Source organism: Lucilia sericata, unplaced genomic scaffold (assembly GCF_015586225.1).
Source record: "Lucilia sericata isolate MDLA Ls3-8-SP2 unplaced genomic scaffold, ASM1558622v1 Contig001171F_arrow, whole genome shotgun sequence".
Lineage (NCBI taxonomy): Eukaryota > Metazoa > Arthropoda > Insecta > Diptera > Calliphoridae > Lucilia > Lucilia sericata.
Window position 1 is genome coordinate 28732 of NW_023995140.1, and position 26632 is coordinate 55363.

The 26632-nt window shown below is 32.4% G+C and overlaps 5 protein-coding genes across 5 annotated transcripts in view; 2 read left to right on the forward strand and 3 right to left on the reverse strand.

The window, feature by feature from the left end:
- The first annotated feature begins 230 nt into the window (after positions 1 to 230).
- The window catches only part of LOC119610369, a 42384-nt gene continuing 15982 nt past the window's right edge, over positions 231 to 26632 (forward strand). The window contains exons 1-2 of the mRNA XM_037965540.1: positions 231 to 540; positions 3913 to 4050. Of these exons, the coding sequence (XP_037821468.1) occupies positions 422 to 540; positions 3913 to 4050 (257 nt within the window). The 5' untranslated portion in view covers positions 231 to 421. The remainder of the gene's footprint in view (positions 541 to 3912; positions 4051 to 26632) is intronic.
- On the reverse strand, positions 12092 to 26354 carry LOC119610367 (extensin-3-like). The gene is made up of 6 exons (XM_037965538.1): positions 26306 to 26354; positions 25703 to 26209; positions 21575 to 21994; positions 16717 to 17160; positions 13004 to 13063; positions 12092 to 12906 (listed from the first exon to the last, which is right to left on the reverse strand). Exons 1-6 carry the CDS (start codon positions 26306 to 26308, stop codon positions 12199 to 12201), a joined length of 2142 nt encoding a protein of 713 aa, XP_037821466.1. The 5' UTR covers positions 26309 to 26354; the 3' UTR covers positions 12092 to 12198.
- LOC119610370 (vegetative cell wall protein gp1-like) lies at positions 16671 to 17310 on the reverse strand. The gene is made up of 2 exons (XM_037965541.1): positions 17260 to 17310; positions 16671 to 17160 (listed from the first exon to the last, which is right to left on the reverse strand). The coding sequence occupies exons 1-2, from the start codon at positions 17260 to 17262 to the stop codon at positions 16684 to 16686; spliced, it is 480 nt and encodes a 159-aa protein (XP_037821469.1). The 5' UTR covers positions 17263 to 17310; the 3' UTR covers positions 16671 to 16683.
- On the forward strand, positions 18236 to 18946 carry LOC119610372 (extensin-like). Its single transcript, XM_037965543.1, has 2 exons — positions 18236 to 18294; positions 18406 to 18946. The coding sequence occupies exons 1-2, from the start codon at positions 18292 to 18294 to the stop codon at positions 18847 to 18849; spliced, it is 447 nt and encodes a 148-aa protein (XP_037821471.1). The 5' UTR covers positions 18236 to 18291; the 3' UTR covers positions 18850 to 18946.
- LOC119610371 (extensin-like) lies at positions 21446 to 22379 on the reverse strand. The gene is made up of 2 exons (XM_037965542.1): positions 22115 to 22379; positions 21446 to 21994 (listed from the first exon to the last, which is right to left on the reverse strand). The coding sequence occupies exons 1-2, from the start codon at positions 22115 to 22117 to the stop codon at positions 21542 to 21544; spliced, it is 456 nt and encodes a 151-aa protein (XP_037821470.1). The 5' UTR covers positions 22118 to 22379; the 3' UTR covers positions 21446 to 21541.

Consider the following 26632-nt stretch of genomic DNA (forward strand, 5'->3'; position numbering starts at 1 on the left):
TCAGGTGAAACAATATAACAACAACAACATCGGCCACAGCAGCAGTAGCAACCACAAAACAAGTGGCACGGACAAAAACCAAACAACAACAACATACACAATAAACATACAACAGCAACAACAATATGAGAAAACTTCATTTTAACAATTTTTCCTGCTAAAAACGTTTTGAGAATTTTTTATTTAAATACGTTAAGCATCTGTTAGAAAGCAGTCAGTCTGTTCATTGTTCTTAATCTTTACGGTTCTTCTTCTTCTTTTTAATTTTCTTTACAATCAAAACGTTAAATAAATGTTAAACGAAAAAGTGTTTGATTAAAGCAAAAATGGATTAAATGTGTTATTTAAGGATTTTAAAAAAGTTTTCATAAAAATAAGGATTTAAACTTAGAAAAATAAAGAAAATTTTTGAAAAAAAAAAATGTCGAAAACTTTTTATATATTCTCTAGCAGTGCTGTGATATTTTTCAATTTGTGTTTTATGGTCCATGGTGATATTGAATACAATACAATAAATGAGGATGGTTCATATCGATTTGGGTAAAGAAATTATTTTCTGTAAATAAAAATTTTAAAAAGGACTTTTAATAATTTCAAAAAGAAGTGTAAAAAAGTGTCATAATTTAATTGAAAAAAATTACATCAAAATTATCAAAAAAAAAAAAAAAATAATGAAAAATATTTTGTTTAAAATTCAAAATAATCCTGAAAATTCGAAGTTGAGACCTTAAAAAAATTAAAGTTTTTCGACTTTTATTTTATATTTTTATAAATTTTTCTATAAAAATTAGATGCATAAATATATAAAAATAAAAGCTATTTTTGTTGCAAATACAACAATATATAATTTTTACAAATCGGTTAAATATTATAGAAATTATTATAAATTTTTTACGAAACTCTTAAATTTTTCTCATAATTTTTGAACGATCCCTAAAAGTATACTAAGAAATATATAAATAAATATTTTAACAAAATGATCTTTATACTAACTTTTAATATACAATTTATGACCGAGAAATTGAATTCGGGCTTAATATTTTTTACAAACTAAAATGAAGCCAGCTGAATGACTGGATTACAGACTAGATAAGATTATATTTTCGATAACAGGCCAACCTAGAGATTATATTAGACCTAGATATGTTTAGACTAGATTCAGTGATCAATTTTATCAAATAAATTTTAAACATGTTAAAATGGATTTTAAGTTAACTCTTTGTGAGCTGGATTAAATCTAGTCTGGAATAGAGATTCGACTGAAAACTTGACTACAGCTTTAACTAGACTATAGACTGGAAAACAGACTAGACAAGATCGTTGACTAAATAAGAAGTAATAAAGTAAATTCTGACTTTTCTAGAGACAATTGAATATTTAACACAATTATAAGCTCCAAACCCCCATTGGGGACCAGATTGTATGGTGACTAACTATATACGTCAAACAATGAACCGATTTTAAACTGAAGATTTGATATAAGATCAAATGTACACAATTTCACGTGCACATGCAACATGCATCCAATAGTTTAATTTCACGGTTTACATGGACCGAAGAACTGATAGACATGTGGACAGATATATTCCTACTCACAAAGTGCTATATGTTCTATTGTATGACTAATATTTTGGACCATAACAAATACATGCTGAAATCCATAATTCTCTCTCATCTATAGTGTTGTAGGGTATAAAAACTAGAGATTAGACTAGAAACTAGAGAAGAGATCATAGACTAGAGTATAATCTATAATAGAGACTAGAGACTAAACTAGATCTTAGTCAACTGGCAAGACTAGGGTAAAAACAGGAGACTCGACTGGAGACTATACATGACTGGAGCATAAACTTTAGATTAAACTAGACCTCGAGATTTGACTACAATCTTGACAAAAGATTATATTAGGAACTAGTGTCCAAACTAGGGTTAGAGTAGAGATAAGAACATAGATTCAAGTATATTCCACACTAATGTAAAGTCTAGACTAAAACCTAGACTAAAAACTACACTAAATGCTAAACTAAAGACATTACTAGAGTCTGGATTCTAAACACTTTACACTAAACAGAGACTAAACTGGAGCCTATATAAGACTAGAGCCTATACTAGAGTCTACAACAGAACCTATACAGTTAGTTAGTTAGTTAGTTAATTAGTTAGTTAGTTAGTTAGTTAGTTAGTTAGTTAGTTAGTTAGTTAGTTAGTTAGTTAGTTAGTTAGTTAGTTAGTTAGTTAGTTAGTTAGTTAGTTAGTTAGTTAGTTAGTTTTAGTTAGTTAGTTAGTTAGTTGTTAGTTCGTTCTTCGTTGCGTTCGTTCGTTTCGTTCGTTCGTTTCGTTCGTTCGTTCGTTCGTTTCGGTTCGTTCGTTCGTTCGTTCGTTCGTTCGTTCGTTCGTTCGTTCGTTCGTTCGTTCGTTCGTTCGTTCGTCGTTCGTTCGTTCTTTCGTTCGTTCGTTCGTTTCGTTCGTTCGTTCGTTCGTTCGTTCGTTCGTTCGTTCGTTCGTTCGTTCGTTCGTTCGTTCGTTCGTTCGTTCGTTCGTTCGTTCGTTCGTTCGTTCGTTCGTTCGTTGTTCGTTCGTTCGTTCGTTCGTTCGTTCTTCGTTTCGTTCGTTCGTTCGTTCGTTCGTTCGTTTCGTTCGTTCGTTCGTTCGTCTTCGTTCGTTCGTTCGTTCGTTCGTTCGTTCGTTTCGTTCGTTCGTTCGTTCGTTCGTTAGTTCGTTCGTTTCGTTCGTTCGTTCGTTCGTTCGTTCGTTCGTTCGTTCGTTAGTTCGTTCGTTCGTTCGTTCGTTCGTTCGTTCGTTCGTTCGTTTGTTTGTTTGTTTGGAGGATGTACCTATCTCCCTCCACTCCCAAAGAAATACATCTAGGACTCTATCGGGCCTGTTGTTCGCTCTTTAACCAGTGCCTCAGGTGGGAATCGAATCCACCACCTCCGGTCTACCAGACTAGAACACTAACCACTAACCTACCGGAGGCCACTCAGAACCTATATAAGACTCTAGATTACAGCCTACTGTCTAGGCTAAAGTCTGCAGTCTAGACTAGAGTCTATAGTCTAGACTAGAGTCTATACTAGAGCCCATAGTCTAAAGACTAGACTTAAGTCTAAACTAGGGTGTATACAAAAGCCTAGACCAGAGTCTAGATTAGACCCTAGGCTATATTCTATATTAGATCCTAGTCTAGAACAGAATCTAGACTAGAACCTAGACTAGGTTGTAGACTGGAACCTGGTTTAGAGACTAGACTTATGTCTAGAGTCTATACTAGAGCCAAATCTAGAGACTACACTTATGTCTAAACTGGGCAGTAGGCTAAAGCCTAGACTAGAGAGTAGACTTATGTCTAAACTAGAGCCTAAACTAGAGTCAAGACTAGATCCCATACTAGAGATTAGCCTGAAATCCAGACTATAGATTAGAATAACGTCTACACTAAGAGTATAGACAAAAGTGTAGACAAGCATCTAGACAGGATTCTATACATGACTTGTCGATTGTCTAGAGACTTGACTTGAGATCACACTATAGACTAGATAGCAGACTAGACCAGAGTTTAGATTATAGTCTATACTATAGCGTAGTTTAGAATCTAGACAAGAGCCTATAGGCTAGAGCCTATTAGAGAAGTCTACACTAAGAGTATAGACAAAAGTGCAGTCAAGAATCTAGACAGGAATCTATACATGACTTGTCGATTGTCTAGAGACTAGACTTGAGATAAGACTATAGACTAGATTGCAGACTAGAGTTTAGATTATAGTATATACTATAGCGTAGATTAGAATCTTGACAAGAGCCTTATTAAATAAATTTAAATAGAATTTTATTGTTTGTGCCATTTTATTAATTTTAATAAATTTATTTTATTATTCTATAATATTTAACTTTTTCATTATAAATTTTATACAGACATCGAAATGATGACTTTGGTGGCTATTATCATAGTGCCAGCGGTACACCCGACAACATAGTGCGAGGTCGTTATGGTTCGCGTAATCCAGCCACGGGTAATGTTGAGGAAACTGTCTATACAGCGGGCCCAAGAGGGTGAGTCAATAAAAATGCACACAAACACACAAATTAAACAGACAATGATACAGCAGCAACTTACGCATCTTAAGAATTATAATGATTCAAACGAAATAAATTTTTAAACATTTAACAAGAACAAATAGTTAAAAGACGTTATACAAAAAGTAACAAATCATTTTGTTTGATTAAATTCCAACCAAAAAACAGTAGCCACCAAAAGAAGTAATTGGATGGAGAAGATGAAGTTGTTATATTTATGTAGCCTACAGAATTTACTGAAGCATAAATTAAACAATTCTAACACTTTATCAAGATACAGCTACTGTTGTTATTTTTTGTTTTATTATTCTATTTATATTTTTTTATTATTGTTAATGTTTTTCTTTGCTTTTGTTTGAGATTCAATTGTTGTCTAGTTTAAACGATTTTCTGTGGTTGTTGTTGTTTTTAGTTTTTGTTATTGTGCGCTAAAAGGCTTGTTTCATTTAGTCTTTAATAAAGTTCAATTTCAAGCTAAATGCTCTATAACAAATTGCCTAAACACCTTAGACTCAACTAACGCCGAAAAAATATAATATATAAAAGACTAGACTGTAGATTGGACTGTAGACTATAGACTAGACTAGAACACAACTCACCAAACTAGACAAGGCCAAACTAGATTATAGCAGTCCAGACTAATCTAGAATAGAATAAAATAGAACAGAATAGACTAGACTATAGACTAGACTATAGACTAGACTATAGACTAGACTATAGACTAGACTATAGACTAGACTATAGACTAGACTATAGACTAGACTATAGACTAGACTATAGACTAGACTATAGACTAGACTATAGACTAGACTATAGACTAGACTATAGACTAGACTATAGACTAGACTATAGACTAGACTATAGACTAGACTATAGACTAGACTATAGACTAGACTATAGACTAGACTATAGACTAGACTATAGACTAGACTATAGACTAGACTATAGACTAGACTATAGACTAGACTATAGACTAGACTATAGACTAGACTATAGACTAGACTATAGACTAGACTATAGACTAGACTATAGACTAGACTATAGACTAGACTATAGACTAGACTATAGACTAGACTATAGACTAGACTATAGACTAGACTATAGACTAGACTATAGACTAGACTATAGACTAGACTATAGACTAGACTATAGACTAGACTAGACTAGACTATAGACTAGACTATAGACTAGACTATAGACTAGACTATAGACTAGACTATAGACTAGACTATAGACTAGACTATAGACTAGACTATAGACTAGACTATAGACTAGACTATAGACTAGACTATAGACTAGACTATAGACTAGACTATAGACTAGACTATAGACTAGACTATAGACTAGACTATAGACTAGACTATAGACTAGACTATAGACTAGACTATAGACTAGACTATAGACTAGACTATAGACTAGACTATAGACTAGACTATAGACTAGACTATAGACTAGACTATAGACTAGACTATAGACTAGACTATAGACTAGACTATAGACTAGACTATAGACTAGACTATAGACTAGACTATAGACTAGACTATAGACTAGACTATAGACTAGACTATAGACTAGACTATAGACTAGACTATAGACTAGACTATAGACTAGACTATAGACTAGACTATAGACTAGACTATAGACTAGACTATAGACTAGACTATAGACTAGACTATAGACAGACTATAGACTAGACTATAGACTAGACTATAGACTAGACTATAGACTAGAACTATAGACTAGACTATAGACTAGACTATAGACTAGACTATAGACTAGACTATAGACTAGACTATAGACTAGACTATAGACTAGACTATAGACTAGACTATAGACTAGACTATAGACTAGACTATAGACTAGGCTATAGACTAGAACTATAGACTAGCTATAGACTAGACTATAGACTAGACTATAGACTAGACTATAGACTAGACTATAGACTAGACTATAGACTAGACTATAGACTAGACTATAGACTAGACTATAGACTAGACTATAGACTAGACTATAGACGAGACTATAACTAGACTATAGACTAGACTATAGACTAGACTATAGACTAGACTATAGACTAGACTATAGACTAGACTATAGACTAGCTATAACTAGACTATAGACTAGACTATAGACTGGACTATAGACTAGACTAATAGACTAGACTATAAGCTAGACTATAGACTAGACTATAGACTAGACTATTGACTAGACTGAAGACTGGACTATAGACTAGACTGAAGACTGGACTATAGACTAGACTGAAGACTGGACTATAGACTAGACTATTGACTAGACTGAAGACTGGACTATTGACTGGACTTAAGACTGGACTGTAAACTAGACTATTGACTAGATTATAGACTAGACTTAATACTATAGACTAGACTATAGTCAAGACTATTGACTTGACTATAGACTAGACTATAGACTAGGCTATAGACTAAACTATAGTCTAGGCTATAGACCAGACTATAGTCTACACTTTAGACTAGGCTTTAGTCAAGACTAAAGACTAAACTATAGACGAGACTATAGACAATCAAAAATAAAGAAAAATATTGTCGAAAAATTATTAAAAAACTAAACCCGTCATTCAAGTTCGCAATGTACCACTTATCAAAAACAATAATTGCTTGTTAATTTTCTTGTTTCCTTGTGCAATCGCCGGACTTTAAAAAATACCATTCGGTTTAAATCAAAAACTAATTTTCATTCTCTCTTTTTTTGAAGAAAAACTTAAAAATAAATCAGCTTATAAATGGTTTATAAACGGCCACTGTTAGCGTAACAATTAAACAGTGAAAATTCTTGTTAAAAGTTGTAATTTTAAATTTAAGAATGATAAATAACGACTACGTTTAAGATGATCAATGTGTTTTGAATTTCAATAGTCGAAAAAAGCGCCACATTTGATTTGTTTCGTTTAAAACACATACCGAATTAATTCAATGTTCTGTATATCCGTTTGTTATTGTAATTTTTGAGATAATCTTTATTTCATATTCCATTGTATTTTAATCTGTCTGTTAGTTAAAAATTTATTAATTTTATTTATACACTTTTTCTAATGAAGTTTTTAAAGATTTTTTACACATTGATTACAACAATTTTGAAATAAATTTTTCAAAAGCTTAGTCGTAAAATTTACAACCAATTTGTCAGTTTTGATTTATAAATTTTTATATTTAAATTAGGATTTAATATTGAACAAGTAAGAAATTATAGTCGGGCGTGGACGACCATATGATACCCTACACCAGTTATGAATATTAAATGTGATTTATTTTTCATAATAACGCATTTATCTTCAATATTCCCTTGTTCCGATACATTTAAGCAATTTATGGATGAAAAAAAAAATTTTCTGAAAGAGGCTTTATATGGGGGCTAGGGGCAAATATCGACCAAGCCCGATAAAATTTTGTGAATATATTTATATTGTGCTGAATTTCATCGCGATATTTGTGTTTATAAGTTAATTTGGGACATTCAAGTAATTTTCTGAAGGGGACTTTGTATGGGAGCTAGGGTCAAATGGGGCCCGATCTTTATGAAATTTGGCAGGGTCATCAAGACTTCTATAAAACTTAGTTGTGCCGTATTTTATCGATATATCTGTATATTTAACATAATTATGAGCTCAGAAGCCCTTTTCGGGGGGTTCTGTTGTATGGGGGCTAGGTGAAATAATGGACCGATTTTAAACATTTTCAATAGGCTTCGTCTTTAGGTCAAATAAAACCTGCGTGCCAAATTTCATCCAATTATCTTGAAAATTGCGACCTGTACCTTGCGCACAAGGTTTACATGGACAGCCAGCCAGCCAGCCAGACGGACGGACATAGCTTAATCGACTCAGAAAACGATTCTAAGCCGATTGGTATACTTTAAGGTGGGTCTAGGACGAATATTTTTGTATGTTACAAACATCAGCACAAATCCAATATACCCTCCCCACTAAAGTGGTGTAGGGTATAAAAATTAAAAGATTACAAGACTAGACCATAGATATAGAACAGACTAGACTTTATACTACACTATAGATTAGACTATATGCTAGACTATACCCCAGACTATAGACTGGACTATATATTACACTATAGAGTCGACTATAGGCTAGACAAAAATCAGATAGGAATAAGCAGAATATTGGAGAAAACCCTCTCAAACCGCTTTTGTTACATGCATAACTCTAAACAGGGAGGCAAAGACCATAGACTAAGCTATAGAGTAGACTATATCGAGCCCTTTTTGCAAAATAGACGTAAGCGACTTGATTTTCGTGTTTTTATAGAAATCGATAATATAGGTCTATTAGCATCATCTCTGAAAATTTCGTAGCTATAGATCCAATGGTTTCAACTTTACAAGAAAAAGAAAAAAGACGTAAGTACACATTTATTTTCTGTTTATGAATTTTGTAACAGCAAGGTGTTGGTTACGTCTAAATTTTCTTTTAAAATATATTAAATTTATAGAAAATTTTTCAACAAATAAACGTATTAAATTTGTTTGTGAATGAAATGCCACATATCTGAGTATAATTGTAATAAATTCATGTAATTATCACTATGATATTGCAATTTATGTGCTAAAATTTATAATTTTCTATATTCCCAATAAACCAAACGATATTATAACGATATCGAAACGATATCACTTAGGTGATAAAAAATATCATAAGTGATAGTCGTTCTCGTATCGAGAACGATAGTATTTACGTACTAAATGGTACCTTTCCTTATGATATCGTTTTTCCATAAAATTATGATATCGTTTTCGCTATAATAATTTCCAAAAATAATGATAGTTAAATCGCCTTTTTCAGTTTTTTTTCTGTATGCTCTTTTATTCTTAAAATTTCATTTAAAACGCTATTTAACTTAATATTTCGCTATTATACATATAAAAAAGCCTGAAAAGGGAAGGATTGCATTCATTTGTACATATTTACATACATACATTAATACATATTTTAAAGTAATCATATTTTTCATCACATTATGTATTGTCTTGCAAATACCTGAAACTTTTCAAAATTGCATACATGTCAACTTACCACTAAACTGAAGTATCGAACGAAATTCGCGTATTTATTTGGATTATTTAACAATAATTTAGTTGATTTTATTTTAATATCCTTTTTAGTTTTCTTATGTTCAAAAATGTTTATTGAAATTATTTTTATGTTTGAAGTTTTTTTCAAATGTTTGTATTTTATTAATTTTTTTATTGGAAACAAAATAATATAAAACGATATTATAATAATATCGTTTTAAATAATGAAATATGATATCATAATCGCCCTTTAAAAGCAATACCGTTTTCGCTATCATATCGTTCTTTGGTTTATTGGGTTATTACCATTTAACCAACTCTTATATTTGGTTGTAAATTTGTGGATTTCGGATGGCGGACCTGTATATGGACTCTTAATGAATCAATAGTCCCAGAATTTACTTATTTATTCGATATAAGGCGAATTGTACTACCATGTATGGATATTAATGTGGACATCAGGGTGATTTTCAGAATACGGCCTTTAATGAGGGATTTTGTCAATTGTGGACCGAGGTCTATAGAATTTAATCGCGTAATTAGTTTTGAAAAAAAAAAGTTTTTTGTAGAATTTCATCTTGCTTTCTTAATTTTTGAAAGATTTATTAACTGTAAACGTATTTTCTGTATGAGGAGCATAGGAACCCATCCTAAAACATCATCATACATCAAATTTCGTTGCTATACTGATATTTTTAAGACAGCTATGGTCATAAAATCATTGTCTTACTTCCCAACATAATTTACAGTTATACACTGGTGGCCAAAACTAAAGCAACCGAAATCAATCAATCAGTTATTGCAATAAAACATTTGATTTTTTGGGTAAATCAGTATTTTTTTCTTCATAGTGTGATTTATAACAATCTACATATTCCAAAAAAAAAAAAATATTGATCTTCAATTAACTTCGTGGAATTTTTTTCACTTTTCTCAAATTAAAGCATATTTTATATGGTCAAAACTAAAGCAACTTTATTATAACTTTATTATAATGTTTACAAAAACAATTATTGTTTTTACCGTTATATTTTTCATGTTTTGTTTTATGGTCTTATTTTACATTTCAAAAAACATTTTTTTAAAGTTTATTTACAACACCACTTGAAAAATTTTCGATTTAGAGTAATTTTATTATAAATTATGGAAAATGGCTAGGAACAAGTACTCTACTTTTCTTAAAGAGCAAATTATAAGTGACTTTCAAAATGGTTTGTCCCAAAAAGAAATTTCCGAAAAGTTTTCAATATGTAAATCAGTGATTTCTCGAATAATATGTCGATTTCGATCAACCGGATCAGTAGTGACAGTACATTCTGGAGGTAGACCGAGGAAAACTGCACATCGTACAGATAAAAAAATAATCCGTGAAATAAAAAAGAAGCGTTTTGTCACATCAACTGAGTTAGTGAGAGAATTATCTTTGGAAGTGAGCTCAAGAACTGTAAGAAGTAGATCTGTAGAAGCAGGTTTAAGAGCTCGGAAACTATCAAAGAAGCCATTTATTTCTCAAAAAAATCGCAGAGCCAGGTTAGCTTTTGCAAAGGCCCATATTGGTTGGAGTCCTGCTCAGTGGAGAAACATATTGTTCTCAGATGAATCCAAATTCAACATAAAAGGCTCAGACATGAAGAACTTTACCGTAAGGAGATCAAAAAATGAACGTCTTAAACCGCAATATTGTAAAGGAACGGTTAAACATGGTGGAGGCTCAATAATGATGTGGGGCTGTTTTTCATACGATGGAGTTGGGCCAATTTAACAAATTACTGAGAAAATGGATCGATTTGTTTATAAAAATTTGTTGGAAAACGCAATGCTGCCATATGCAGAAGAAAACATGCCACTGATTTGGGTTTTCCAACATGACAATGACCCAAAACATGATTCGAAATTTGTCAAGGAATGGTTGAGTCAATCAAAGGTAAATATTCTCGGGTGGCCAGCTCAATCGCCAGACCTTAACCCCATTGAAAACCTTTGGAGCATCGTTGACCGTAAAATAAAAAGAGATTCAGGGACAAATAAACACACCATTTTTAATCGTATCCAGAACGCATGGAACAGCATTTCTAAAGATCAAATTGAGAGGCTAATTGATTCAATGCCCCGTAGATGTGCTGCCGTGATTTTAATTTTTTTTTGCATTTACGTTTAATATGAATAAAGTCTAAATATAAAAACCAAAAAACATCCCGTTTTAACCTTTTTAGCAGAATATATTTTCTAAAACATCAAAGTGTAATGTCAGTTGCTTTAGTTTTGGCCACCAGTGTATATAACCGTTTTATAGCCCCCATACAAGTGCTCCGGGGAGCATGAACAAATATTGCCCATTTTTAACACCAATTGGAGAATTTCACCACAGAGTGACATACGGATATCGCTAGATGATCTTAAAATATTATAAAAAATATTTATTACACTATTAAATTTCAGATATATACAAATTATATAAAGATATACACAAAAAATTAATTTTTTAGACAGAGAATTTAGACGTAACCGCCTTAACTTTGTTTATATTATAAAAATTTGTCTCGGCAAAAAAGACGTAAGCGACAAAAAAATCGGATATAGCGTAAATATAAAATCGAAACAAACTGCATCCTATATTTTAGATGTAATAATATTTATTAACGAAGTTTTGGAGTAATGCTATGTCCTACTTCGAAGATAATTAAAAAAATGCTCTCCTGTAAAATTTAGTTTTTGTCGGTTACGTCTTTTGTGCGAAAAGGGCTCGATATACTAGAATATAGACTATGCTTTACACTAGTCCATTTACTAGACTAGTTTTTTTGATTCAATTGAGTAAAATTCTTACAGTATGAAAAGTTGTTAATTTCTTCAATATTGAAAACTTGCAGATTTTGATCCAATTTTTCCATAAAATATATATGTGTAGAATGAGGTATGACCGCTGTTATGCAAATGATTTAAATAAAACATAAAAATATTCGTTTTAAAAAGTTTTTTTTTTTGTTTATTATTATTTAAATACTATAATAGTTTTTTTGAAATTCATAACAAGTCTTTTGTAATACATCTTCTCAAATGGTCAGTTTAGAAACGTTGACGGTAGACGACACGACGGGCAGTCTTGTAACGGTAACCATCTTCAGCGAGTTCAGCAGAGGGTTCAACTGGAGCTGGGGCAGCGGGGGGAATGTAAGTATTTTGGGGAGCAACTGGGGCGGGGGCTGGTACATGAACTGGAGCTGGGGCGGGTTCATGGTGTTGAACTGGAGCTGGAGCAGGAGCAGGGGCATGTACAGCGGGAGGAATGTAGGTGTTTTGGGGAGCTACTGGAGCTGGGGCAGGAGCGTGGTGGACGGGAGCTGGGGCGTGGTGGACGGGAGCTGGGGCATGGTGAACTGGAGCGGGAGCGTGGTGAACAGGAGCAGGAGCGTGGTGAACTGGGGCGGGGGCGTGGTGAACGGGAGCTGGAGCATGTACAGCTGGGGGAATGTAAGTGTTTTGGGGAGCAACTGGAGCTGGGGCAGGAGCGTGGTGAACGGGAGCGGGGGCATGGTGTACAGGGGCAGGAGCGTGGTGTACAGGGGCGGGAGCATGGTGAACTGGAGCGGGAGCTGGAGCATGAACGGCAGGTGGGATGTAAGTGTTCTTGGGAGCTTCAGGGACGGAAGCAACAACCTCATGATGTTCATGATGGTGGTGTTCTACGGGAGCAGGGGCATGATAGTCATAACCCAATTCAGAGACATCAGCCATAACACAGGCTACCAAAGCCAAACCAAGAACGACGAATTTCTATTAAAGAAAATATGAAGAATTTGTTAATTTACATTTAGGGATTTAGGGATGATCAAAATTGTAAAGTATTCCAAAGAATTCAAAAAAGTCTTACCATTTTGCTAAGTTGTTGATTGTTTGATTGTTCAACAAAATATGATATCGATTTGAGTTTTCAATATTGTTATTTATACCAAAATTGTGCCAGTCTTTAAGATTTAAATTTTTGGCATAAATTAATGGAAGTTCTTTAACAGTAACCACTCTTCATTTCTCACATACTCTCTTTAATACTTTGAAGATCTTTAAAGACGTCTTCTCAAAAACATATGTTTATGATTATCCGGTTTTATTCAATATATGGAAACATTATAACATCAAAATAAAATACAATAAATAAACGAAGCAACTAAATAACAAAAAACAATAAAGTTTTTACATAATCTTCTTGTTGTTTTTTTTAGTTTTTTAAACATAGTTTATGTTATTCTGTTTAATTTTAATTTGTATATTTTATCTATCATTAATTATCTGTAATCATTAATTTAGTTAATGCGTTTAGTTTTCTGATTTTAATATTTTAGAATTGTTTTTAAAAAGTTATGCCTACATAATGCATACACCATTTCCATAATATTGTTAAAAATCGAGTTTTTTTTCCCAAACTATACCTATTAAGGTATTTAATTAAATTTCAGAACTTTTTGCATAATTTATGCCACTAATTAATAGTTTTATCAATAGTTTTGTATTTTTAACAGGTTATGTAAAAGATGCTACTAGAATTGCTGAAGATTTAAGATTTTTATGATTTCAGATTGAGGCGAATTTTGAATACTCTTCTACTTTGAAAATCTAGTGAGCGTATTTCTTGTTCACTTTAGGGATTACCACCGTTCCCTTGCGGAGTTTTTATTTAAGTTTTCTAGCTAAGATCTTTATATGAACATGATCATAAATATCAGTTAGTCTTGACTAAAGATCAACCCAGCAAAAACTAGGTAATGGCTTTCAATTGTAATTACTTACCTAACAACATACCTTTCAATGACTACTACATATCGTCTGGATTACATAGAAGTAGTCTAATAAGGTCTTACTAATAATGTGTTATATAAATACATTCTAATTCATTAGTCATCTTGTCAGTATATGGAGGCTGTATACGTCTTTTCATGCGATTTACAATAACTACTTTTTCTAATTACTTGTAATCGTTTGTGGTAAGTACTTGCCTCCAATGACATCAACGTGTTAAAATAATGACTTAAAATGCTATTGTGTAAGTAAATTTAAGCGCTTAACCCCTTACATGGTAATGAAAGTTTTTACTGGGAATCAATAGTCTCAGTCTTGATTTTGGGTTAAAATCTAGTTTTGACAATAGATTGGTCTATATTCTGGACTATAGACAAATCTATAGCTTGAATATAGATCGGACTACAGTCTTGACTATAGATCAGTATATAATCTTGACTATAGGTCAGTCAAGACTATAGACTATTCTATAGTGAACACTATAGACTATTCTATAGTGAACACTATAGACTATTCTATAGAATAGTTTATAGTATTGACAATAGAATAATCAATATTCTTGACTGTAGAATATTCTATAGTATTCACTATAGAATAGTTTATAGTCTTGACTATAGAATAGTCTATAGTCTTGACTATAGAATAGTCTATAGTCTTGACTATAGAATAGTCTATAGTCTTGACTATAGAATAGTCTATAGTCTTGACTATAGAATAGTCTATAGTCTTGACTATAGAATAGTCTATAGTCTTGACTATAGAATAGTCTATAGTCTTGACTATAGAACAGTTTATAGTCTTGACTATAGAACAGTTTATAGTCTTGACTATAGAACAGTCTATAGTCTTGGCTATAGAACAGTCTATAGTCTTGGCTATAGAACAGTTTATAGCTTTGACTATAAAATATTCTATAGTCTTGACTATAGATCAGTCTATAGTCTTGACTATAAAATAGTCTATAGTCTTTACTGTAGAATAGTCTATAGTCATAACTATAGAAGAGTCTTTAGCCTTGACTACAGAACAGTCTATAGTCTTGATTAGAGAACAGTCTATAGTCTTGACTATAGAACAGTCTATAGTCTTGACTATAGAACAGTTTTTAGTCTTGACTATAGAACACTCTATAGTCTTGACAGTCTATAGTCTTGACAATAGAGCAGTCTATAGGTTTGACTATAGATCAGTCTATTGTCTTATCTATAGATCATTCTATAGTCTCATCTATAGATCGGTCTATGTTCTTGACTATAGATCAGTCTAAAGTCTTGTTTGTACTAGATAATAATCCACAGAATAGTATACTTGACTACAGAACAGTCTACAGTACTAACTATATAGTGGTCTACAGTACTTGGCTATAGATCAGCTAACAGTCTTGACTATTGTTAGTCTATAGTCTTAACTATAGATCAGTCTATATTCTTGACTATAGCACAGTTTATAATCTTGACTATAGATTAGTCTATATTCTTGACTATTGATCTTGAACTATATAATGGTCTACAGTTCTTAACTATAGATCAGCTTACAGTCTTGACTATTGATTAGTCTATAATCTTGACTATATTTATATGAGTCTATAGTCTTGATCGTATTTAAGTCTAAAATCTTTACTGTTGATTATTCTATAGTCTTGACTTTAGATCAATTTATGGTCTTTACTATAGACCAGTCTATATTTTTGACTACAAATCAGTCTATAGTCTTGGATACAGATCAGTCTATAGTCTTGGCTACAGATCAGTCTATAGTCTTGACTATTAATCAGTCCATAGTCTTTACTAAAGATCAGTCTTAAGTTTTGACTAGATAATAGTTTATAGTCTTGACCATAGATTAGCTTATAGTCTTGACTATAGGCTAGTATTTACTATAGAAGTCTCGATATAAGATCGGAATTTAGTTCCTTCTATAATTAGTTCAGTTTATCTTCTGATGAGAATACTAGAATCGTTTATCATCAAGATCGCGAATCGCGATTCTAGAAATTACATATATTCTCAAGAGGTTGCAAACTACTAGACAAAACTATTATAGCAATAACAAAAAGTTGAAGGGCACACAAAAGATTCCACCAAAAAACTAGTTTTATATGTTTGAATATAAATTTCAAACTATTTAATATTTTAAACAAAATATATTTAAAAAAAACCCCCATTAATTCTTTAGCTGAGGGTGTTATGAACCCATAAAAAGTAGACAAACTTCGACAACAATTTTTTGTTTATTTGTTTTCTTTTTTTAAAAAAAAAAAAAAGAAATTAATTTGAAAGTAATGGCGTTAAAAATATGTAAATCTAGAAAAATTAAAACAAAAAAATAATATTTTATGCTAAAAATGATAACATTTAGAAGTAGAGCATTTTACAACTGAATTTCTAATGAAGTTATATTTGCCATCAAAAGGAGTTACGCTTTAATTAATTTTATATTTTAAAATTTTTGTTGAAAAAAAAAACTTGTTAGAAGTAAAACATTAAAAATCTTAACAGAATTAACAAAAAATGTTAATTAAGAGATGAGTTTCATAATACAAACCTTTTTGGGCAAGGTCATAGTTGTAATTAATTATTTTACTACTTTAAGACTTAAGTTTTCAAACGATAGACCGTTATTATAAAAAAACCGTTATTTAAATTTTGTAATTAAATATTAATTACTTATATTTTATTTCGCTTTTTTTTTGGTTTTTATAATTAATTAAAAATTAACAACAAAGTAAAATTTAACAATTCTGCTTTAAACAACAGTTTAGAAACGACGACGGTAGACAACACGACGTACAGACTTGTAACGGTAGCCATCATTACCGAAATCAGCTGAGGATTCAACTGGACCAGAAGGGGGAAGGTAATCGTTGTGGGGAGCTACAGGAGCAGGATGGTATTCTGGAACTGGAGCAGGAGCTGGGGCAGGATGGTATTCTGGTACTGGAGCTGGGGCAGCAGGGGGAATGTAAGTGTTTTGGGGAGCAGGAGCGGGATGGTATTCTGGGACGGGAGCAGGGGCAGGAGCTGGGTGATATTCAGGAGCAGGGGCTGGGGCATGAGCAGCTGGTGGAATGTAAGTGTTATGTGGTACTTCAGGAACAAAACTCATAACATGTTCATGGTGTTCATGATGATGTTGGTGATGTTCAACAGGAGCGGGAGCATGATAATCATAACCCAACTCCGAAACATCAGCCACAACACAGGCTACCAAAGCCAAAGCAACAACAATGAATTTCTATAAAGAAAAACGGAGAAGTATTTGATTAGATTTTTGAATATTTTATCGCCAAAATCAAGATTTGTTTGAATTGTGAGTGTTTAATGCAAAACTTACCATTTTGATTAGTTGTTTGAACGGTTTGATCGTTAAACTAAATGTGATATCGTTTTGTGGTTTTCATATTGTTTTTTATACTAAAATTCTGCGCATAATTTTTGGAATTTAAATTAACATAATGCAATAAATGCATAATTTTTATGTTTTAAAAAAATACTTTGCAAAATAATTTTAATATTTTTGAATTCTAAAATAGATTTTAAAAATAGTTTAAGCATGAAATTTCGATAATATTTTGATATGCACTACCTTCAGCATTAGCATAATATCAAATGAAACTTAGTATGAACATCTGATTCTTTTGAAGTTCTTAAGTAGAAAAATTTAACTTTAAATTTAAATTTAAAATTTAACACTTCGAAGTGAATTAAGACAAATTATAGTTTCAAAAGATAAAATCAAAAGTGGGAACTTTCCATACAAAATATTACAACTTTGATAAGAGATAATGGTGTGTTATGTCGATCAATGATCGAATACCAAGGCAATGATTTCACTGCTTTAACTGCATTTTGAATGGGGTAATGTAAACATGTGAGAATTTGGCAGGATTCTCTCTTCATTATCAAACTCTTTTAAGTGTTTTTGGACTATTATTCTTTCGCTTATAAGATATCACTTAATTACTCATAATGCATTGCATAAGCACTTAAGAAGCGGTTCTAGTTCATTTGTACTTTTGTTCTCCAGCTTATAATAGATCATTTAATTACTCTTCTGCCTCTAAGAATCTCTAAAGAAGTGGTTCTATTTCTAACTCATTATTGATAAGCTCATTATTTATGAGCTCCTTCTTTAATATATCGTTGACAAAGTTTAGAGAAATTAACACTTTATATATAATTCAAAAATATTAAAATTTTTTAAACAAACTATATTTTAAAACATAATTATCATGCATTTATTGCATATTATTAATTAAAACTTTTTTAAATATTCGTCGAATTTTAATATAAAAAACAATATGAAAATCACAAAACTTTATCACATTTTGTTTAACGATCAAACCGTTCAAACAACTAATCAAAAATGGTAAGTTTTGTTTCAAGCATTCTCACAATTCAAAGAAATACTATTATGGTCTAAATTTTGGCGATAAAATCTGCAATCATCTAATTAATTATTTCTTATTTTTCTCTATAGAAATTCATCGTTGTTGCTTTGGCTTTGGTAGCCTGTGTTATGGCTGATGTCTCTGAGTTGGGTTATGATTATCATGCTCCCGCTCCCGTAGAACATCACCATCATCATAATCAGGAACATCATGAACATGTTATGAGTTTTGTTCCTGAAGTACCACATAACACTTACATTCCCCCTGCTGCTCCAGTCCCTGTACCAGAATTCCATCCTGCCCCTGCTCCTGAATATCACCCAGCCCCAGTTCCCCAAAATACTTACATTCCCCCTGCAGCGCCAGAATACCATCCTGCCCCAGCTCCAGTCCCAGAATACAATCCTGCTCCTGTAGCTCCCCACAACGATTACCTTCCCCCTTCTGGTCCAGTTGAAGCTTCAGCTGATTTCGGTAATGATGGCTACCGCTACAAGTCTGTACGTCGTGTTGTCTACCGTCGTCGTTTCTAAACTGTTGTTTTAAACAGAATTGTTAAATTTTTATTTTGTTATTAATTTATAAATAATAATTTTAAAAGAAGAGAAAATATAAAAAATTATTATCGAATTGTTATCAAATTTTATTTAAACTGTTAGAAAAGTTTTAAACCAAGGGCCTACGTACCGTGTATATACTCGTATAAGCTTTCAAATCGAAAACCGCATACCTCTCGAATATGGTTCCGTATCGTAATTAAGCTAAAATATTCTAAATTCCTCCATTAATAGCGAATACTTTAATCTAAAGGAGCTAAATTACAATCATTCTTTTACTCAATCATATATAGGTACAGTAATTCGACTCCAAAATTTAAGCGATTAAAGTTAAATGTAATAAAATTTAACCCTGAAAAGTGTTTTAACTATGTTCGCACGACACAATTCTTTGTAATAAACGTTCTGAGTTGTAATTCAACTCCGAATTACAGGATTCGCTAAACCAAGTATCAAGATCGAATTATCTCATCTCTATCGAGATTTGTTGGTTAGTTAGAAGAAAATTCTGTAGTCGACCTAAATCTTTATATAGGAAGTTGTGTTTTAAATGGTTTAAAGTTAGAGTTTTAATGGTCTCCACCAGAATATAGTCTAAGTATTTTATGATCTCCCCTAGACAAAATATAACCTCAGTTTGAGAATGCAGTTAATGCAAACAATGCATAACTTGGAACAGTTATCGAAAGTAATACATTACGTTAGTGAACATTAGACACTTAACTGTTGAAAGTTAAACAACTGCTTCCATCTGCTCTGTGATATCTTAATGATATCTTGAGTTTTTTTACGGCTACAGGCTGGATCTAATACCACACAATATTACATCTGTGGACAGGTCCGGATAAAACGGAGTCTCTTTGACTCTACTTGACTGTTCGCACACAGTGAACTACCACTAACCTGACCGGCTTTAGGAAATAACTCAGAACAAAAGAACGGGTACGTACAAGATTGTTAATACATCGTTGTAAAGTAAATGGTTTTCATATTCATACAAATAATAATTGTTTAGCTATTTTAGTGATAATTGATTTCCCGAACTCCTTTTCTTAAAATATATAGTTTTTTGGACTCATTCAAATTTCACTATAAAGTGATTTCTTGAGAAAGTAAGGGCCATCTATACTGCCGCGAGAAGAATCCGGGAACTAAATCTCGAAAATTCGACTATACATATATACTTGGACAGCCTTGCATCAATCAAGGCTCTTAACTCCAATGTCATTAAGTCGGAATGTCTTCTCAATTGCATTCAATCGTTGGCACAACTGACACAACATCACGTTGAGTTGATATGGGTTCCAGGATAGGAGGGCGTCCGGGGAAATGAAATATCTGATGAATGCGAAACCAAAGGGTCGTCCCTGGACTTAACCCTTGTGCAAAAGGATATTCACGCTCCCCTGACGACCCTATCAAAACTGATAGATGAATGGGCTCTGAGTGAGACGGAACTCAGGTGGTCAAATATCACCACTTGTAGAATATCGAGACTCTGGCCCACTCTGACAACAGATAGGACTAGGACTCTCTTATCTCTTAATAAGATCTCGATTTGGCTTCTAACTGGTATAATTACTGGGCACTGTATGATTGGACATATGTCAGAACGTATGGGCTACCCAAATTATAGCTACTGTAGAAGCTGCTTAGACGAAGAGGAAGTGGAGCCTTACAAGAGCACAGACTACTCTTTCTGGGTAGAGCTCTTTTCCATGATCTAGACTGTCTCAGAGATGAGTCACTGATAAACATGATCGGTTTTATTAAAAGCTGGTTTACATGGAGACCCTAACCTAACCTAAGGGCCGGTAAAGGATTTGAATTTTACTTAAGTTTGAAAATTTCATACACAATTCAAAACTTAAGTGTAAACTGTAAAACCCAGCCTAAAACTGGGAAATCAACCGATTATTAAACGATTACGTCAGAACCTAGACGTAGCTAATTGCAGACAAGCTATTTAAGCTTCGCGAGACTAGGAATAAGAATATCTGTAAATGAATTAATTAATGTAACCTATGAAAATGTCTTCATAAATCTGTCCATCTGGACAGACAACCGGAAGTCACTTTTGAAATCATACCTTTTTTTTAAAAAAATTTAATTTCAAATTATTTATAGAAAACTTTAAAAACTAACAAGATTTAAAAATTCCAGAAAAAAACTTGTTCTATTTGTTTGCATAAATAAATTATTAATAAAATTTAATAATTTGTTTTGTTTTAAGACATATGAAATTTAAAAATAAACATATTTATGACACGATTTAAGCTTTCAATAAAATATTGTCTTACAAATTTATGTAAATCTAAAGAATTTAAAATATGTTTTTTTTTTTTCGAAAATAAACAACAACATTAAGTTAAAGGGGAAATACAAAAATATTTATATAAAAATTCATATAAAGCTACGGTCACATCTGTGAAATAATTGAATATAATGGCGTGATTACTAAGAAATTCGATCCATAACGAATATCGCCAAAAATTTAAATATTCTTGAGTTTTTTTTTATAATTCATTTGGTTTTGAAAATTTCTAAATAAATTGAAGCGAAACATGCATAATGTTTTAATTAAATACTAAGTTTTTTTATTTCATTTGGTTTTTTTTTTTGATTTTTATAACAAATTAATTTTAACAGTTTTGTTTTAAATAACAAATTAGAAACGACGACGATAGACAACACGACGTACGGACTTGTAACGGTAGCCATCATTGCCGAAATCAGCTGAGGCACCAACTGGACCAGAGGGGGGAAGATAATCGTTGTGGGGAGCTACAGGACCAGAATGGTATTCTGGAACTGGAGCAGGGGCTGGGGCAGGATGGTATTCTGGTACAGGAGCTGGGGCAGCGGGGGGAATGTAAGTGTTTTGGGGAGCTGGGGCTGGGTGGTATTCTGGTACAGGGGCAGGAGCTGGATGATATTCAGGAGCGGGGGCTGGAGCATGAACAGCTGGAGGAATATAAGTGTTATGTGGCACTTCAGGAACAAAACTCATAACATGTTCATGATGATGTTCAACAGGGGCGGGTGCATGATAATCATAACCCAACTCCGAAACATCACCCATAACACAGGCTACCAAAGCCAAAGCAACTACGATGAATTTCTATAAAGGGAAACGAAACAATTAATTTATATTGTTAACATTAACAATATTCATGACCAACTTTTATATCTGTTGGTGTATTTTGTGAATATGCTGAAATTTGTCAAAAACAAAACTTACCATTTTAATTAGTTGTTGATTGTTAGATTGTTTAACAAAATGTGATAACGTTTAGTGTTTTTCGAATTGTTTTTTATACTAAAATTTTGCGCACAATTTTAGAGTTTAAATTAACATTATGCAAAAAAATGCACAATTTTTATGCTTAAAAAAATACATAAAGTTTGCTCATAAATAATTTTGAACTAGGAAAAAATTGTTTTTTAAAAACTTCTATTTAGTCATGCACTTTACAGACAGTAAGATTAGTACTTGCAGCAACAAACTCTTTTTGAAAAAATTTAAATTTCATGATCGGTCCATAATAGCAAATTTGGAACTACTTGTTTGAGTCAAATTTCATCGATATACTTGTATTATTAAAAGGGAGAACTGGACAAGAACTGAACTAGAACTGAACTAGAACTGAACTAGAACTGAACTAGAACTGAACTAGAACTGAACTAGAACTGAACTAGAACTGAACTAGAACTGAACTAGAACTGAACTAGAACTGAACTATAACTGAACTATAACTGAACTAGAACTGAACTAGAACTGAACTAGAACTGAACTAGAACTGAACTAGAACTGAACTAGAACTGAACTAGAACTGAACTAGAACTGAACTAGAACTGAACTAGAACTGAACTAGAACTGAACTAGAACTGAACTAGAACTGAACTAGAACTGAACTAGAACTGAACTAGAACTGAACTAGAACTGAACTAGAACTGAACTAGAACTGAACTAGAACTGAACTAGAACTGAACTAGAACTGAACTAGAACTGAACTGAACTAGAACTGAACTAGAACTGAACTAGAACTGAACTAGAACTAAACTAGAACTGAACTAGAACTGAACTAGAACTGAACTAGAACTAGAACTGAACTAGAACTGAACTGAACTAGAACTGAACTAGAACTGAACTAGAACTGAACTAGAACTGAACTAGAACTGAATTAGAACTGAACTAGAACTGAACTAGAACTGAACTAGAACTGAACTAGAACTGAACTAGAACTGAACTAGAACTGAACTAGAACTGAACTAGAACTGAACTAGAACTGAACTAGAACTGAACTAGAACTGAACTAGAACTGAACTAGAACTGAACTAGAAGTGAACCAGAAGTGAACTAGAAGTGAACTAGAACTGAACTAGAACTGAACTAGAACTGAACTAGAACTGAACTAGAACTGAACTAGAACTGAACTAGAATTGAACTAGAATTGAACTAGAACTGAACTAGAACTAAACTAGAACTGAACTCAAACTGAACTCAAACTGAACTCAAACTGAACTAGAACTAAACTAGAACTAAAACTGAACTAGAACTAAACTAGAACTGAACTAGAATTGAATTAGAACTGAACTAGAACTGAACTAGAACTGAACTAGAACTGAACTAGACTGAACTAGAACTGAACTAGAACTGAACTAGAACTGAACTAGAACTGAACTAGAACTGAACTAGAACTGAACTAGAACTGAACTAGAACTGAACTAGAACTGAACTAGAACTGAACTAGAACTGAATTAGAACTGAACTAGAACTGAAACTAGAACTGAACTAGAACTGAACTAGAAATGAACTAGAAATGAACTAGAACTGAACTAGAACTGAACTAGAACTGAACTAGAACTGAACTAGAACTGAACTAGAAGTGAACTAGAACTGAACTAGAACTGAACTAGAACTGAACTAGAACTGAACTAGAACTGAACTAGAACTGAACTAGAACTGAACTAGAACTGAACTAGAACTGAACTAGAACTGAACTAGAACTGAACTAGAACTGAACTAGAACTGAACTAGAACTGAACTAGAACTGAACTAGAACTGAACTAGAACTGAACTAGAATTGAACTAGAACTGAACTAGAACTAAACTAGAACTGAACTAGAACTGAACTCAAACTGAACTCAAACTGAACTAGAACTAAACTAGAACTAAAACTGAACTAAAACTGAACTAGAACTGAACTAGAACTAAACTAGAACTGAACTAGAATTGAATTAGAACTGAACTAGAACTCAACTAGAACTGAACTAGAACTGAATTAGAACTAAACTAGAACTAAACTAGAATTGAACTAGAACTGAACTAGAACTGAACTAGAACTGAACTAGAACTGAACTAGAACTGAACTAGAACTGAACTAGAACTGAACTAGAACTGAACTAGAACTGAACTAGAACTGAACTAGAACTAAACTAGAACTGAACTAGAACTAAACTAGAACTGAACTAAACCTGAACTAGAACTAAACTAGAACTGAACTAAACCTGAACTAGAACTGAAATATGGAGGAGTATATTATTCCCCGATCCACATGAAATTTCATAGAGGATTAAACTTATTAAACTTATTCTATGATATTTAGTATAGAGATGTTCTTATACAGCTTGTTTGATGATATTTTTAAGCCAGTTATGAACGTAAAAGTTATTTTCCAATGGATCTTATATGGGGTTCTATGGGCTAATTTTCATCATACTTAACGCTATACATATTTCCTAAATACATAAATCCACAAAATGTTATGAAAATTGCTGTTTAATTAACATATTTATGAACAGACGGACGGATATGGTTCGATCGTCTAAGAATGTAATAAGTACCCAGAATATATAAATGTGTATTTGATGATATACGGATTTAATTAATGTTTGATATTTAATGTGATTTCCTGAGGAAGAGGCATTCAATTTCAAATAATTTATTTATTACAGAATTCCATAATAGAATATTAAATTTCAGAGTGTTCCCGGAGGCTAGTTGGTAGTGTGTTAGTCGATCAATATGAGGGTCGTTGGTTCAATTGCCACTAGAGACTCTGGCCTACACTACTTCACCGGGCATATGATCATAGTTACCATACTCGACAAATTTTATTCGAATACAATGAGTCGGTTTTAAGTTACCAAATTATACTCAAAATATTATTCCTCATTCTACTATATACGGGTCCAAAAGAAATTTCAAAGTATTAACAACTATTTAAAGATATTTTTTGTACAGTCATTAAAAACTATAATAATTAGCAAGAATATAATAATTCTTACTCTCTCCAAGGTCATACAAAAGATTTAATTAAAAAACTAGTTCCATTTGTTTGCATAAATTAAAATAAGTATGTTTTTAAAAAGCAACATTAAATTTGGTAGATGAGGGTGTTTGTTATCAAGATATAATAAAAAATTAGCAGACACTTTTTTTTAAATAATTTGTTTTGTTTTAATAAATATATAAAATAAAATAGCTTTAAATTATAAAAATTAGCGTAAAATTTATGTAAATCAATATTTTAATAATGAAAATTATGATGAAGAATAACAACATTAAGAAATTGGGGATCTGTAGTACTTTTTGCTTTGAAATATGTTCGAGATTTAGTTGTGTTGTGGCGATATATTATTAACGATATTATTTAAAACTAAATTATGAAAATTTCACTAAATTTAAATAAAACCAAATTAAATTTCGTGTTTTTGTATTAAATACTAGGTAATTATATTTTATTTTGTTTTTTTGATTTTTATCATTAATTTAAAAAATTAATAACAAATAAAATTTAACAGATCTGTTTTAAACAACAGTTTAGAAACGGTGACGGTAGACGACACGACGGACGGTCTTGTAACGGTAACCATCATCAGCGAGTTCAGCAGATGGAGCAGAGGGAGGAATGTAAGTGTTTTGGGGAGCAACTGGAGCAGGAGCTGGGGCAGGGTGGTATTCAGGAGCTGGAGCGGGGGCAGCAGGGGGAATGTAAGTGTTTTGGGGAGCTGGGGCAGGGTGGTATTCGGGAACTGGAGCAGGGGCTGGGGCAGGGTGATATTCAGGAGCTGGAGCGGGGGCAGCAGGGGGAATGTAGGTGTTTTGAGGAGCAGGAGCTGGGTGGTATTCTGGTACTGGAGCAGGGGCAGGAGCTGGGTGGTATTCAGGAGCGGGAGCTGGGGCAGCAGGGGGAATGTAAGTGTTTTGGGGAGCTGGGGCAGGGTGGTATTCTGGTGCTGGTGCAGGGGCAGGAGCATGATAATCATAACCCAACTCCGAAACATCAGCCATAACACAGGCTACCAAAGCCAAAGCAACAATGACGAATTTCTATAAAGAAACACGAAAAAACGTTTAATTATTTTTAAAAAATCCGAGACCAATTTTTTTCAATTGGTGTTAAAGAATATCCAAATATCAACTTACCATTTTGATAAGATGTTTATTGTTTGCCAGCTAAACAAAATGTGATATCGTTTTATGTTTTTCATATTGTTATTTATACTAAAATTCTTCAAACATTTGAAACAAAAAAAAAAAAAAAAAAAAAAAAAACTTAATTAACATATTGCATCTTTTTAAGTGCTTAATTACTTAAACTAAATATGCTTATCATTTTAGTGTGTTTTTAACTATTTCTGAATGAATTAATATTAATTATACTGGAGCGCGAGTTACAAGATTGATAATTAAGGTAAATTATTTATTGATCTTTATTTGTCAAAGGTTGTACAAGAACTCAACTTAAGCTAA